The sequence below is a fragment of the Pecten maximus genome, chromosome 9 (genome assembly GCF_902652985.1).
Source record: "Pecten maximus chromosome 9, xPecMax1.1, whole genome shotgun sequence".
Lineage (NCBI taxonomy): Eukaryota > Metazoa > Mollusca > Bivalvia > Pectinida > Pectinidae > Pecten > Pecten maximus.
The window spans coordinates 31,062,277-31,077,982 of NC_047023.1; the positions used below are offsets into that span (position 1 = coordinate 31,062,277).

General features: G+C 39.9%; 1 protein-coding gene across 1 annotated transcript in view; it reads right to left on the bottom strand.

Moving 5' to 3' along the window:
* The window catches only part of LOC117334221 (small conductance calcium-activated potassium channel protein 1-like), a 90,154-nt gene that overhangs the window by 11,895 nt on the left and 62,553 nt on the right, over nucleotides 1-15,706 (bottom strand). The window contains exons 5-7 of the mRNA XM_033893707.1: nucleotides 14,700-14,810; nucleotides 9,734-9,861; nucleotides 8,447-8,516 (exon numbers count right to left, since the gene is read on the bottom strand). Coding sequence (XP_033749598.1) covers nucleotides 8,447-8,516; nucleotides 9,734-9,861; nucleotides 14,700-14,810 — 309 coding nt within the window. The remainder of the gene's footprint in view (nucleotides 1-8,446; nucleotides 8,517-9,733; nucleotides 9,862-14,699; nucleotides 14,811-15,706) is intronic.

Sequence of the window (15,706 nt, forward strand, 5' to 3'; positions counted from 1 at the left end):
GTACTGGTACAGACTGTATAAATATTACCGAGTTTGTGTAACTATTACCGAATTTGTGTAAATATTACCGAGATTGTCATGACCTACTATCCAGCAATCAAGCAGAATACGAGCAGCGTCTGTATTATTGCTGTTTTCATGTTTGAACTGTTCCAATCCATTGTACTGGTTCCCCAGTTTAATTCTTGGATTGTCTTTGACCCATTTGGCCATTATTTTCTTTACGGAAGCTAGCTGTTATCGTTTTCAACCACAGTCGATTCACGTTGGAAGTCATTTTTGTTTTCAGGTGTTTTAGTTTGTTGTGCGCATGCGTTTTATCGTGTATGTCACAAAATTTACATATCCAGACTATTGATCAACGAATTGTGATAACCTTTTTATAATTAATAATTGATGTTTTTTATGTACATATTTCATCAAATTCGAATGGTTATTGTTCATAAGGTTATTTTTTTAAAAGATATACCCAAAAATATGGAAAAAAAATACAAAATAAAAATTGGTTTACCGGGATGTCCCTTTAATTAAGAACCTTCCATCCATGAAGAGTATTTGATTCTACCACATCTGGGTCTTCCTGCATTGAAATTTCAATCGAATAGACCTTTTTTTGTTTCCAAGATGGTGAGGATCATATAATTTAAAGTTTTGGTTGGCAAAGGATGAAGACTGATTGGAAAAGGTCATTGATGTGAACTATGATTCCCCACGATCATTTATTGGAACTAAATCATACATATTTAAGCATTAAAAAAAAAAAAACTGTAAATGTTTTCAACAGCTTCAAAACTTGAACTAGTTGTATATGGGGATACATTTAATATGCAAGGCCGTTTGTAATGTCTGTGCCTCAATAGGTACAGTGGAATGAAATAATTAACGTATAAATGATGAGCCCTTTAAGTTACCTCCCTTGGTTAATTTTTTATCACTGTTTCAAGATACAAAACTCGTGGTTTAACAATATCAGCATGATCAGATTCCCCCTCACAATCTGATCGATGCCAATGTGGTGATGTTGGTGTACAAATTCCTATCAAGATGGTTAATGATTATTAAGGAGAAGTAAATAACGTATCATTCCTTACCATTATACCTAGCACTTCCCTCATCTCAACACCCCTCACTTGTACCTAAATTTATCCAAGGGAAAATGTCAAACCCATACAGAAGTCTCTGGGACATTTAGGTAAGTGTTTCAACTATAAGTGTAAAGGTGTCGGTACAACATTTGATTTTATGTTGAATTTTGAAGAAAAATCTACATTAGTGAATATGTGTGTATATGTATCATGTATGTAGGGTTTGATGCTGTAGAATTTTACAAAGAAGTTTTGTTCATGTTGAAATAATCGCCATATTGATCGATATAAGGCTGAATTTAGGACACAATTTCATTGGATAAATGATATAGAGATCTTTTGTTTGGAAAAAAACACTAATACATAAAGTAATTATTATAGAAAATAATTGGGTTAATTGAATAAAAAACTGCCAAAATGGGATGGCTACGACTATACATTTATCCTAAGGGGTCTAGTTTATTTCCTAGGTGGCACTGTGGCCAGCCTCCTTACAGGGACAGTAGAGCTGACGCCTGCAGTAAACGCACACATACACACACACTAGAATATACACAGCCTATATACTGCTACAGAGGAAAGTATGTAGATTGTACAGGATTCTTCAAGCAACTCATCCACCGAATTCCATGCTTGCTAAATAAAACAACAAACAGAAACAAAATCTACACACAGCTGCGGAAAACTGAAATAAAAGGCAGTCCACAAAAATAATTTCAAAATAATAATAATAATATCAACAAAATACTGAAATCTACTAGATATGTCATGCCTGACTATCACCGGCCATGCCAGCAGTGGTCAATGGAGGGAGTATATGGAGTGTGTAAATAAGAAGATAGCTAGCACACAAACAAGATGCTGATGATGAAATTGTATTTCAAACCTGCTGGTACTGAACATGGGGTATGGAGATATAGCAACTAGGCATGGAGTCCAGCCCTGCCATCCCTACGTTCTACAACGGAAAAGGAAAGGAAACATCGATGGTAAGTGTTGGGTACACTAGCAGTGAAAACAGACAGGTTCCCCGCTCCGACTCCACTTAAACCTATTTACCTAGTTTGAATAGCACGACTTATACAGCTAATGTTTCTAGCTGGTGCGGATTTCTACGTGGTCATCACCAACTGTGGTGTATTTCCCTGGAGATACTACATTGGTGTTTTTGTATTTGTGTACATTGAAGATTTTTGTACGCCAAATTTTAAATTGTGATATCCTTTTAGCCAATATCATTCGAGAAGTGAAATATTCTCAGTTTTAATCAAAACAATATTATATTTTTGATGCTTTATCATAATATGATTAATTCTTATCAGCTATGAATTTCATCTTTTTTTCCCAAAAAGTATTTAATTCAGACAAGCTTTTATCTAATAAATATTTTGCGCTGGGAACCGGTCTTTTTTATGAAAACACGTTACCATGACAGTGTATGTCAAAATGGCGGCATTTCTTAACCACACAGTGTGATGGGTATATTATGTAGAGGGGATGTCTTAATAAAGAACCATATATATACTGATGTATCAGAATATGATAAACCAACCAGAGGCTTCAAACATCATAGAGCAAGCTTAAAGGAAATGGATCTATGATAAACATATCGCTTGTTTTATTGTTACTGAATTTGAAATTCAGGGATGAAATTGTTCTAACAACTTCCAGATATTTCCTTACAAGTGTTTCGGTATTAAGGTGATAGTATTTTGATTATTAATTAATGAGAAATGAAATGGGACCATAAAATTTCACCCTAGGAATACAATATTTTAGAGATATCAATGAACGAAAATATATTTTGTTATCACCATCGAGGAGCCCTTTCCTTTACCGAGTAAGCATCGTTTGTTTTGAGTATGAATTAGCCAAAAACTCTTGAGACAAATACTGATTCATGCTGGAAGGGTATCAATCTTGGGCATTGCCATTGTTTGATGAGGAGGAGGTGACAAGACTGTGGACATTTTAATTATCAAAGTTTTGTAATTTTTAATTGGACATTTTTACATTAGTTACTTACAGAAGATATATACATAAATGTGAATTATAGATTCTTTAGAGACACAATCCATCTTTGTTCCTGTCCTTTTCATCCATCCTTCAAACCAGGTTCTATCAAAGCCTCCATTTGAACTCTTTGTTTTTCCTAACATTCAATATTACCATATTTTGCCTTCAGTGTAATTCCTATGTCTATAAGTCAATCAATACCTCCTACAAATCTTCAGTGTACCTTACAATGCCATCATTATATGACGATCCATCACCAACTGCTTTTGTCAAGCAGAAAAGTGATCCATTCTGGACTTTACTTTCACTTTCTTTACAGCCCTTCCCTTATGTTTTTTAATTGCTCGGTCTTTTCAATATCTTTTTTTTCCTACTTTGCCATGTTAAATGGTCCCTAGATTCTCTCCATACTGATATTACTTGTCATAATCCCTAAACTGTCGTCCATTTGTCTTCCCTACACTGCCCCCCATTTGTCTCCCAAAATTACCCTCCACTTTGTCTCCATACACTGCCCTCAGTTTGTCCTCCCTACACTGACTCCCCTTTGTCTCCATACTTGGTTTGGTTTGTTTTTGTTTAACGTCCTATTAACAGCCAGGGTCATTTAAGGACGTGCCAGGTTTTGGAGGTGGAGGAAAGCCGGAGTACCCGGAGAAAAACCACCGGCCTACAGTCAGTACCTGGCAACTGCCCCACGTAGGTTTCAAACTCGCAACCCAGAGGTGGAGGGCTAGTGATAAGGTGTCGGGACACCTTAACAACGCGGCCACCGCGGCCCCATACACTGACTCCCCTTTGTCTCCATACACTGACTCCCCTTTGTCTCCATACACTGACTCCCCTTTGTCTCCATACACTGCCCTCTGTTTGTCCTCCCTACACTGACTCCCCTTTGTCTCCATACACTGACTCCCCTTTGTCTCCATACACTGACTCCCCTTTGTCTCCATACACTGACTCCCCTTTGTCTCCATACACTGCCCTCTGTTTGTCCTCCCTACACTGACTCCCCTTTGTCTCCATACACCGACTCCCCTTTGTCTCCCTACACTGACTCCACTTTGTCTCCCTACACTGACTCCCCTTTGTCTCCCTACACTGACTCCCCTTTGTCTCCATACACTGACTCCCCTTTGTCTCCATACACTGACTCCACTTTGTCTCCCTACACTGACTCCCCTTTGTCTCCCTACACTGACTCCCCTTTGTCTCCATACACTGACTCCCCTTTGTCTCCATACACTGACTCCCCTTTGTCTCCATACACTGACTCCCCTTTGTCTCCCTACACTGACTCCCCTTTGTCTCCCTACACTGACTCCACTTTGTCTCCATACACTGACTCCACTTTATCTCCATACACTGACTCCACTTTGTCGCCCTACACTGACTCCACTTTGTCTCCATACACTGACTCCACTTTGTCGCCCTACACTGACACCCCTTTGTCTCCATACACTGACTCCACTTTGTCTCCCTACACTGACTCCCCTTTGTCTCCCTACACTGACTCCACTTTGTCTCCATACACTGACTCCACTTTGTCTCCCTACACTGACTCCCCTTTGTCTCCATACACTGACTCCCCTTTGTCTCCCTACACTGACTTCCCTTTGTCTCCCTACACTGACTCCCCTTTGTCTCCATACACTGACTCCCCTTTGTCCTCCCTACACTGACTCCCCTTTGTCTCCATACACTGACTCCCCTTTGTCTCCCTACACTGCCCTCTGTTTGTCCTCCCTACACTGACTCCCCTTTGTCTCCATACACTGACTCCCCTTTGTCTCCCTACACTGACTCCCCTTTGTCTCCATACACTGACTCCACTTTGTCTCCATACACTGCCCTCTGTTTGTCCTCCCTACACTGACTCCCCTTTGTCTCCATACACTGACTCCACTTTGTCTCCCTACACTGACTCCTCTTTGTCTCCATACACTGCCCTCTGTTTGTCCTCCCTACACTGACTCCCTTTGTCTCCATACACTGACTCCCCTTTGTCTCCCTACACTGACTCCCCTTTGTCTCCATACACTGACTCCCCTTTGTCTCCCTACACTGACTCCCCTTTGTCTCCCTACACTGACTCCCCTTTGTCTCCCTACACTGACTCCCCTTTGTCTCCCTACACTGACTCCCCTTGTCTCCCTACACTGACTCCCCTTTGTCTCCCTACACTGACTCCCCTTTGTCTCCCTACACTGACTCCACTTTGTCTCCCTACACTGACTCCACTTTGTCTCCATACACTGACTCCCCTTTGTCTCCCTACACTGACTCCCCTTTGTCTCCATACACTGACTCCCCTTGTCTCCCTACACTGACTCCCCTTTGTCTCCCTACACTGACTCCCCTTTGTCTCCCTACACTGACTCCCCTTTGTCTCCCTACACTGACTCCCCTTTGTCTCCCTACACTGACTCCCCTTTGTCTCCCTACACTGACTCCCTTTGTCTCCCTACACTGACTCCACTTTGTCTCCCTACACTGACTCCCCTTTGTCTCCCTACACTGACTCCACTTTGTCTCCCTACACTGACTCCACTTTGTCTCCATACACTGACTCCACTTTGTCTCCCTACACTGACTCCACTTTGTCTCCCTACACTGACCCCCCTTTGTCTCCAAAAAACTGCCCTGTTTGTCCTCCCCAAACTGACTCCCTTTGTCTCCCTACACTGACTCCACTTTGTCTCCCTACACTGACTCCCCTTTGTCTCCATACACTGACTCCACTTTGTCTCCCTACACTGACTCCCCTTTGTCTCCCTACACTGACTCCCCTTTGTCTCCCTACACTGACTCCACTTTGTCTCCCTACACTGACTCCACTTTGTCTCCCTACACTGACTCCCCTTTGTCTCCATACACTGACTCCACTTTGTCTCCCTACACTGACTCCACTTTGTCTCCCTACACTGACTCCACTTTGTCTCCATACACTGACTCCACTTTGTCTCCCTACACTGACTCCCCTTTGTCTCCCTACACTGACTCCCCTTTGTCTCCCTACACTGACTCCACTTTGTCTCCCTACACTGACTCCCCTTTGTCTCCCTACACTGACTCCACTTTGTCTCCCTACACTGACTTCCCTTTGTCTCCATACACTGACTCCACTTTGTCTCCCTACACTGACTCCACTTTGTCTCCCTACACTGACTCCACTTTGTCTCCCTACACTGACTCCCCTTTGTCTCCATACACTGACTCCACTTTGTCTCCCTACACTGACTCCACTTTGTCTCCCTACACTGACTCCACTTTGTCTACCTACACTGACTCCACTTTGTCTCCCTACACTGACTCCACTTTGTCTCCATACACTGACTCCCCTTTGTCTCCCTACACTGACTCCCCTTTGTCTCCCTACACTGACTCCCCTTTGTCTCCCTACACTGACTCCACTTTGTCTCCATACACTGACTCCCCTTTGTCTCCCTACACTGACTCCACTTTGTCCCCATACACTGACTCCCCTTTGTCTCCCTACACTGACTCCCCTTTGTCTCCATACACTGACTCCACTTTGTCTCCCTACACTGACTCCCCTTTGTCTCCCTACACTGACTCCACTTTGTCTCCCTACACTGACTCCCCTTTGTCTCCATACACTGACTCCACTTTGTCTCCCTACACTGACTCCACTTTGTCTCCATACACTGCCCCCTGTTTGTCTCCCTACACTGACTCCCCTTTGTCTCCCTACACTGACTCCACTTTGTCTCCCTACACTGACTCCCCTTTGTCTCCATACACTGACTCCCCTTTGTCTCCCTACACTGACTCCCCTTTGTCTCCATACACTGCCCTCTGTTTGTCTCCCTACACTGACTCCACTTTGTCTCCCTACACTGACTCCCCTTTGTCTCCCTACACTGACTCCCCTTTGTCTCCCTACACCGACTCCCCTTTGTCTCCCTACACTGACTCCCCTTTGTCTCCCTACACTGACTCCCCTTTGTCTCCCTACACTGACTCCACTTTGTCTCCCTACACTGACTCCACTTTGTCTCCCTTCACTGACTCCCCTTTGTCTCCATACACTGACTCCACTTTGTCTCCCTACACTGACTCCCCTTTGTCTCCATACACTGACTCCACTTTGTCTCCCTACACTGACTCCCCTTTGTCTCCCTACACTGACTCCCCTTTGTCTCCCTACACTGACTCCACTTTGTCTCCCTACACTGACTCCCTTTGTCTCCCTACACTGACTCCCCTTTGTCTCCCTACACTGACTCCCCTTTGTCTCCCTACACTGACTCCCCCTTGTCTCCCTACACTGACACCCCTTTGTCTCCATACACTGACTCCCCTTTGTCTCCATACAGTGACTCCCCTTTGTCTCCCTACACTGACTCCCCTTTGTCTCCCTACACTGACTCCACTTTGTCTCCATACACTGCCCTCTGTTTGTCCTCCCTAAACTGACTTCCTTTGTCTCCATACACTGCCCTCTTTTGTCTTACATTCATTGTCCTCATTGTCACCACATGTAGCTCCCTTTGACAACCCTCTATATTTCAGTAACCACCTTGTCGTCTCTTTTCATACAATTTACTTTTTATTTTATTGACAAACTTTTGTCAGTAGTCCTTGTCGCCATTTTAGAATCAACAGTCCAATGCCCTATTTGTCCCTGTTCATTTTTAAAGTCCTCTATGTCCTCAATGTTGACACTTCTTGTTGTGATTGATCATTCATCCTTAAACCTCCCAACCCAAAACAAGTGTAGATTTAAAATTAATAATCAGTTCCAAACAAGTTAAAACGATTCAATGATTGGACTGAAAAATAAATGATCAATTTTCAATAACAGAAATAACTCTCTCTATACTGAGTAACGAAGCAACGATTCCAGATAATGGAGAAGAGATACTACACAGACAGAGATGGGATGATTACGGACAAGGCTTATGACAACATCAAAATTGTTCCAAAATATTCCAGAGTCATCATACCATATTTTACCATTATGTATCGTGCTTATACACATGTAAACTTATAAACAAAGAATTGTCTAATAGAAAATATATACACCATCTAAAACGCATTAGCATGAGGACAATTTTTTGAGACTTTTGATAACCAGTTTCTGATACCGTATTTGGATCGACGCAACAGTAAAATCATGTGCATGTGCTTGCATTTCGTGAAAATTGTACAGTCACATTTAAAAAAAGAACTCATCAAATTGAATCATTAACATTGAATCAGGTGTATAAATTAAACAGATTGTGATCCAACCATGCACATTGACAGAAAGATGAATTTTGTTTTAAAAGTTGATTTTTAATTAAAATCTCTGACCGTAGGCTGTACTCGGGACTCGTTACCTTTGCCATGTCCACAAGTGTATTCTGGTTTTCTAGTAATTTCCTCTGGCCCATCTTGATTTTTCGGAGCCTGAAATTGGAAAATCATGAATATTTCCGACTCCAAAAGTCTAAAACTTATAAAACCTACAAAGTAGAAAGTTGTAATCATAGAAAGCCCTATTGTTTAACAACAGATGAGATATATATCTTGGCCACAACTAAGGATGATCTTGATTGATTTCATGTACCATTCGTTTGTCATCTTAGACCAGTTACATGTACTAAAATTCATTCTAATGTTTCTGAGATTGTATGTTTTTGGAGTATGAATCATTAAAATCTGACAAATACTGATTCATGCTGGAAGGGTATCAATCTTGGGACCATTTTTTTTATCAGGTGGGGATCAAACCTTTGTAATTATTAACTGTACCTAAATGATTTTGCATTCGGTACTACCAGAAGATATATACATAAATGTGAATTATAGATTCTTTAGAGACACAATCCATCTTTGTTCCTGTCCTTTTCATCCATCCTTCAAACCAGGTTATATCAAAGCCTCCATTTGAACTCTTTGTCTTTCCTAACATTCAATGCTACCATATTTTGCCTTCAGTGTAATTCCTATGTCTATAAGTCAATCAATACCTCCTACAAATCTTCAGTGTACCTTACAATGCCATCATTATATGACGATCCATCACCAACTGCTATTGTCAAGGAGACATACAATCATTTGTGGACTTTCCTCTCCATTTCTTCTTAGACCTTCCCTTATCTTTCTAAATTCCATTTTGAAATGATAATGTCATACAATCTATTGACCAGAATACCAATGTGGAACAAAAAGTTAAAATTAAAAATGGTCACTGTTGGCCATCTCAAATATTTGATTGGGCTCAAGATGCTTAATGTAGAGATAAGGCCATCATGGAAAGTTACACAAACAAAAAAAAATCTTTGGCAGCCATCATAAATATTCAAATAGAGTCAAAGTGTGGCACAACCAGGGCCTAAGCTGAATATCACACCGAACATGTTTTTCTTAACATTTTGTCCAAAAAGATTGATAGAAGTGTCAATGTCAAGAATTACATATACAATGATTTCTAAATAATCCAGTAATTTATCAGAATCAAATAAAAATTATAGAGACTGCTGATTACTAAATAAACCAGTATACAGAGCAGGCTTCAGTATCCCAGATTGATTGGTCCAGATATCCTGTCCATCAGGACTAAAACAAACAAAAAACAGATCTGAGACTATCCATGGGAAATAATGATAGATTGTGATACTTACGAGTGGATGGCCTGAAGAAACTTCCTCTGGTGAGCACGCACCTTGCTTCCGTCCACCTTCTTAACAAGTTTGGTGTATTTATAGATGAGCCAAGTCTCTCTTAAGACATTGGCTGCAGCATTTTTCATCTAAAATATACAACCCAAGAAAATGATTATGATGAAAGGCGGAAATGTCCATTGCAACAATCAAGAGCTACACCCTAGTATACATACATTGTAGCAAGCTGAATAGCAGTGGCAGTGTCAAAATCCAAGATGGTCACCTGTTGGCCATTTTGATATCCTGATCAGCCTCAAAATTGGATGGGTACAACTAGGGTTTAAGGAGAACCCATATATCAAGTTGGGAAAAAGGTCATTCCAGCACTTCTTAAACTACAGATCAAGTTTGAGAAATATCATTCCAATACTCCTCAAGAAATAGCAAATGAAGGTCATTTTGAATAGTTCACCATTTGATAATACATGGAGGATTTGCTAAACAGATGATTTTTTGTCATTTTAATCATTTTTGGCCCCACACATCAGCCCCTGGAGGTCACTCAGGGCCAAAAACATCCCAAACTGATACTTCTAACCAAGTTTGAATCATTTCCAATGAAATGAAAAAAAAAAGGGGGGGGGGGGGGGGGGGATTTCCCTATATAAACTATGATAAAGTTTACCCCTCCCCAGCAGAAATGGGAGACCCCAGGATCATGAAATTCACAATTTTGGTAAAAGCATCTAAGAGCCTTGAACCTATGAAGAGCATTTGATTTGTCTAGAATATCAGTCAATCTGACCCTTTTTGGCACCACCCCTCAGGCCCCTTGGGGACTGCATGGGGATCACATAACATTTACAATTTTAGTTGACCTTTGGCGATGTAAGGTTTCCACAAAAGTCCACTGAAATTGGTTAAAGTGTTTTTGAGAAGAAACCTAGAACTTGAATTGTTTACAGACTGATGATGGACAAAAGCCATTTAGAATAGGTGTCACCTGAGACTTCAAATGACCTAAAAACTGTTAGGAATTAGAATTAGTGAGAGGTATCTACACTGGTCCTATATTAATCAAGTAGGATTTTTTTTTTTTTTTTTTATAAATCTGTCATACTTTTACCTCTAATCACATAAAAATAAGGCAGTAAAAATACCAAACTCTCCAAAGAATTTATCTGAGTTTACCAAAATAAACTTTTCTATGGGATAATCAAAAATCAATTAATAAAACTAACGATAATATATAATATTTTTTGTCGGATTTCATAGTTAAATTTAAATTCATATACGTATATATGTAATATTTATGTATTTGAAATTAAACCAAATATCCTCGACACTGATTATTTTCTATTGCTTCATGGAACAGATAATCTCCTCACTGTCACATGAAAAGCTTAGAGTATTGATGTTGTCATGACGATGGAATGATGGTGAAAAGGATCCCCAATAATACTAGTGATGATATGGTTAGTAAGGCCATAGCAAGTCATTGCTTTGTTACCGGGTCATTTTACTGTTATAAGCGTTGATTATAATGGGGGTTAGGGAAATACAGATTCAATATTTACATAAACCCTGTCTTAATTAATTTTTGCCTTATTTCAATAGATATACTTTGTTTGTTTAATCATGGTATAAATACTCCATCATAGAAAAACTGGAAAAGCTACGGAGTCAGCGACCGAAACAAGTCAAGTCCATTAATACAGAAAAACGATTACTACTTTATAAATAATTTAAAACAGCTTTCTTAAGTAATGAGATACGTCACGCCTGTACAGCCTCCAGCTGTCAACAATTAATGTAAAATAGTTCTGTCATTTAGAAAATACAATTACTAAAATCACATTACACACCTAAAAGTACAAAAGGAAATGGCTTTTTTGTTAAGCTAGAAAAAACTATTTTTATTGTTCTTCATATAAAATTCAACATATCACCACAGAAATAGTATGGCTTGTCCTAAACACTAGGTATTTCTACCCACCTTAATGAATAATTCATATCAACAACAATGAACCTCACAGGATAATAACATACATCATGTCAATGTATTGTGGATAAAGGATGGATTCTATGTTATTTAGTTAAATTATCACCCCAGAATCATAACAAATATGCTGAAAAGAGATACACCACACATGACTATAGATTTCTGGGAACATATTGGCTACAAGGTACTAGACAGATATGTTTGTTTAATAAGTGTACATATAGATATATATATTTCTTCTTCTGATCAGTCCTAAAATTGACCATGTACAACTACAGGAAAAGAAAAACAAAGATCTTTAGAAATAGCCACAACAGAATTCAAGATGGCTGTCTGTCGGCCATTTTGTTTATTTGATCAAGTCAAAATTTGTTCATGGCCAACGAGGGACCAAGGGGAACCAACATCTGAAATTTGAGAAAGATAAATGAGAGCTTTCTGAGAAACAGTGGTAACATTAATCTTCAACTGTCAAAATTCAAGATGGAAACCTGTCGGCCATTTTGTCATGAGCAGTCTCAAAGTCAAACATGCACAACTAGAGACAAGGGGCCCCTACATATCAATAATCAGACAGATCTATATAACACTTTCTGAAAAATAGCTATAGGAAACTTCAACCTTCAAATTTGAGATGGGCATCTGTTGGACATTTCGTGTTTTGATCACTCTCAAAACTAAAAGGGTAGGGACAAAGAGGATCCTACACATCAATGCTGAGATTTACACTGCAAATACTTCTCAAGAAATAGCCATAACAAACTTCCACTGGTAAAATCTGAGAAGACTGCCTGTCAGCCATTTAATTTTCCGAATCTAAATTGAATGGTACAACTAGGGACGAAGGGGAACCTACACACATTTATACATCCGAGATAAATCCCTCTAAACTTCTTTATGGACGAATGGACAGCGGACTATGGACAAAGAACAATTTCAACAATCCATCATCTGTATAATGGTAGGCTAAAAATTGGTATTACTGAGTTGTGAAGACACATTAGGCGTTACTTATGTTTAACAGATTGTTCGGAATCGAAAAACTGGTTGCAAAGGCTCAATCTCTTACTCTCTTTGTAGACATTTTATGTCTAAGCTATAGGGGAATTCCCACAAGACCGAGCTTATCAGTAAGGGGACCTAATTATTAACTCTCTAATTTCATACAAATACTACAAAGTGGCTTAGTTTGGAAAGTGGGGAAGCTAAGCAAGTACATGGTATATCATTTCCAACGCACGTAGAGGAGATCAGGGTAGTATCAGAGGCGAGGAGGGTAGTATTAGAGGAGGTAGTAATAGAGGAGATGAGGGTAGTATTAGAGGAGGGTAGTATTAGAGGAGGGTAGTAATAGAGGAGATGAAGGTAGTATTAGAGGAGATGAGGGTAGTATTAGAGGAGATGAAGGTAGTATTAGAGGAGATGAGGGTAGTATTAGAGGAGATGAGGGTAGTATTAGAGGAGATGAAGGTAGTATTAGAGGAGATGAGGGTAGTATTAGAGGTTAGGAGGGTAGTATTAGTGGAGGGTAGTATTAGAGGAGGGTAGTAATAGAGGAGGGTAGTATTAGAGGAGATGAAGGTAGACTTAAAGGAGATGAGGGTAGTATTAGAGGAGGGTAGTATTAGAGGAGAGGAGGGTAATATTAGAGATAAGGGCAGTATTAGAGGAGATGATGGTAGTATTAGAGGAGATGAGGATAGTATTAGAGGAGGGTAGTATAAGAGGAGATGAGGGTAGTATTAGAGGAGATGAGGGTTGTATTAGAGGAGATGAACTTAGGCAGACTTAAAGGAGAGAGGGTATTATTAGAGGAGATGATGGTATTTTTACAGGAGATGAGGGTATTATTACAGGAGATCAGGATAGTATTAGAGGAGATGAGGGTAGTATTAGAGGAGGGTAGTATTAGAGAAGATGAGGGTAGACTTAAAGGAATCATGTCAGATTGGTCCACTTATCCAGCTACAAGTTAGGCAGTACAAAATTACAACATAAGGGAGTCAAAATTAGGGGTCCAACCTGTAGACATCAAGATTTAATAGGGATAAAACAAGAGGCCCCTAAGAGGGCCTGTATCGCTCACCTGGTTTCATGAGATATGAAACAAGAATGATGCTTAAGTATATTTGTCCCTGGTATTGCTATGTCAATATATATAATAAGCATTTTATACGGGTACATGTACATTGGTTTTATTTTAATACTAAAAATGCCAAAAAGTGCATTAAATGAAATTGACTTTTGGCGCGACCCCATAGGTATGCTACCACACAAATGTGAGTGATATCCATTGCTTAGTTTCAAAGAAGATCTTGTTTAAGACTAATTGACCCCTTTTGACCCTGCCCTCTGCCCCCTGGGGGGTCAGCTCCTTCCTTTATACAATTTTGAATCCCCACCCCATAGTGATGCTACCAGGCAAATATGAGTGATAACCACTGCTTGGTTTCAGAGAAGAAGTTGTTTATATCAATTACGCCAAAAGGACCCCTTTTGGCCCTGTCCCAGAGGCCCCCAGGGGGTCAGCCCCATCATTTGTACAATTTTGAGTCCCCTACCCATAGGGATGCTTCTGACCAAATTTGTTCAAATTCCGATCAGCGGTTATGAAGAAGAAGTCAAATAAGTCAATTGTTGACGGACGGACGGATGGACGGACGACGGATGCCACGGTATGGCATAAGCTCACCTTGGTCCTTCGGACCAGGTGAGCTAAAAAACCACTTGTTATAGGCTCCACTTATATGGACTCACATTTCACAGAATTTTATATGACAATCAATGTTATCAACATTTCTTCATAGTCCTTGCAGCTTGGAGGTATAAATCAAGAAATCCCTGTACACACTTGTGATAAGAAACTGAAAAATATCTTTTAGCAAAATTAACAATGGTTTTATCTTAAATAAATGAATAAAATATTTGTCTATACTGTATGCTAAGTGACAAATTGTTAATAAGATATCAGCAATATCTTACCCTTTTAGTGAGCTGTGTGTCCATCATAAAATTGTGTACATGTTTTTCTGCCCTGCTCAGCTCTAGTTTCCTGGCCATAACAGCAACCACTAAGGCTGTACAACCCGCTCCCTGGAACCAAACACACAAGCATGGTAAGTATTTAAATAATATAAATATTCATGGGGACAGTGATCACAACTTAGATTCATTAATATGTCATTTAATATTCAAATGAGTTCACTTGAAAGTAATTGTTTTTGCTGTTAAACTACAGCGAAAAGGCTGAAAACTTCCCCAGAAAGCCAAGACAGTTTCAATCTTGTGAGACAATATTGTAGTCTACAACTGAGCTCGCGCTATCACTGATTTTATAGCATCCAAAATCAACACCTTTGGGAAAGTGTAAAACTTGAAAAAAACAGAAGTTGCTTATACTAAGCAAACTGTAGTGAAATGGGACATGGTAAAGGAGATAGCAGAACTGTAGTGAAATGGGACATGGTAAAGGTGACAGAACAGTAGTGAAATGGGACATGATAAAGGAGACAGCAGAACTGTAGTGAAATGGGACATGGTAAAGGAGACAGTAGAACTGTAGTGAAATGGGACATGGTAAAGGAGACAGTAGAACTGTAGTGAAATGGGACATGGTAAAGGAGACATCAGAACTGTAGTGAAATGGGACATGGTAAAGGAGACAGAACTGTAGTGAAATGGGACATGGTAAAGGAGACAGTAGAACTGTAGTGAAATGAGACATGGTAAAGGAGACATCAGAACTGTAGTGAAATGGGACATGGTAAAGGAGACAGAACTGTAGTGAAATGGGACATGGTAAAGGAGACAGAACTGTAGAGAAATGGGACATGGTAAAGGAGACAGCAGAACAGTAGTGAAATGGGACATGGTAAAGGAGACAGTAGAACTGTAGTGAAATGGGACATGGTAAAGGAGACATCAGAACTGTAGTGAAATGGGACATGGTAAAGGAGACAGAATTGTAGTGAAATGGGACATGGTAAAGG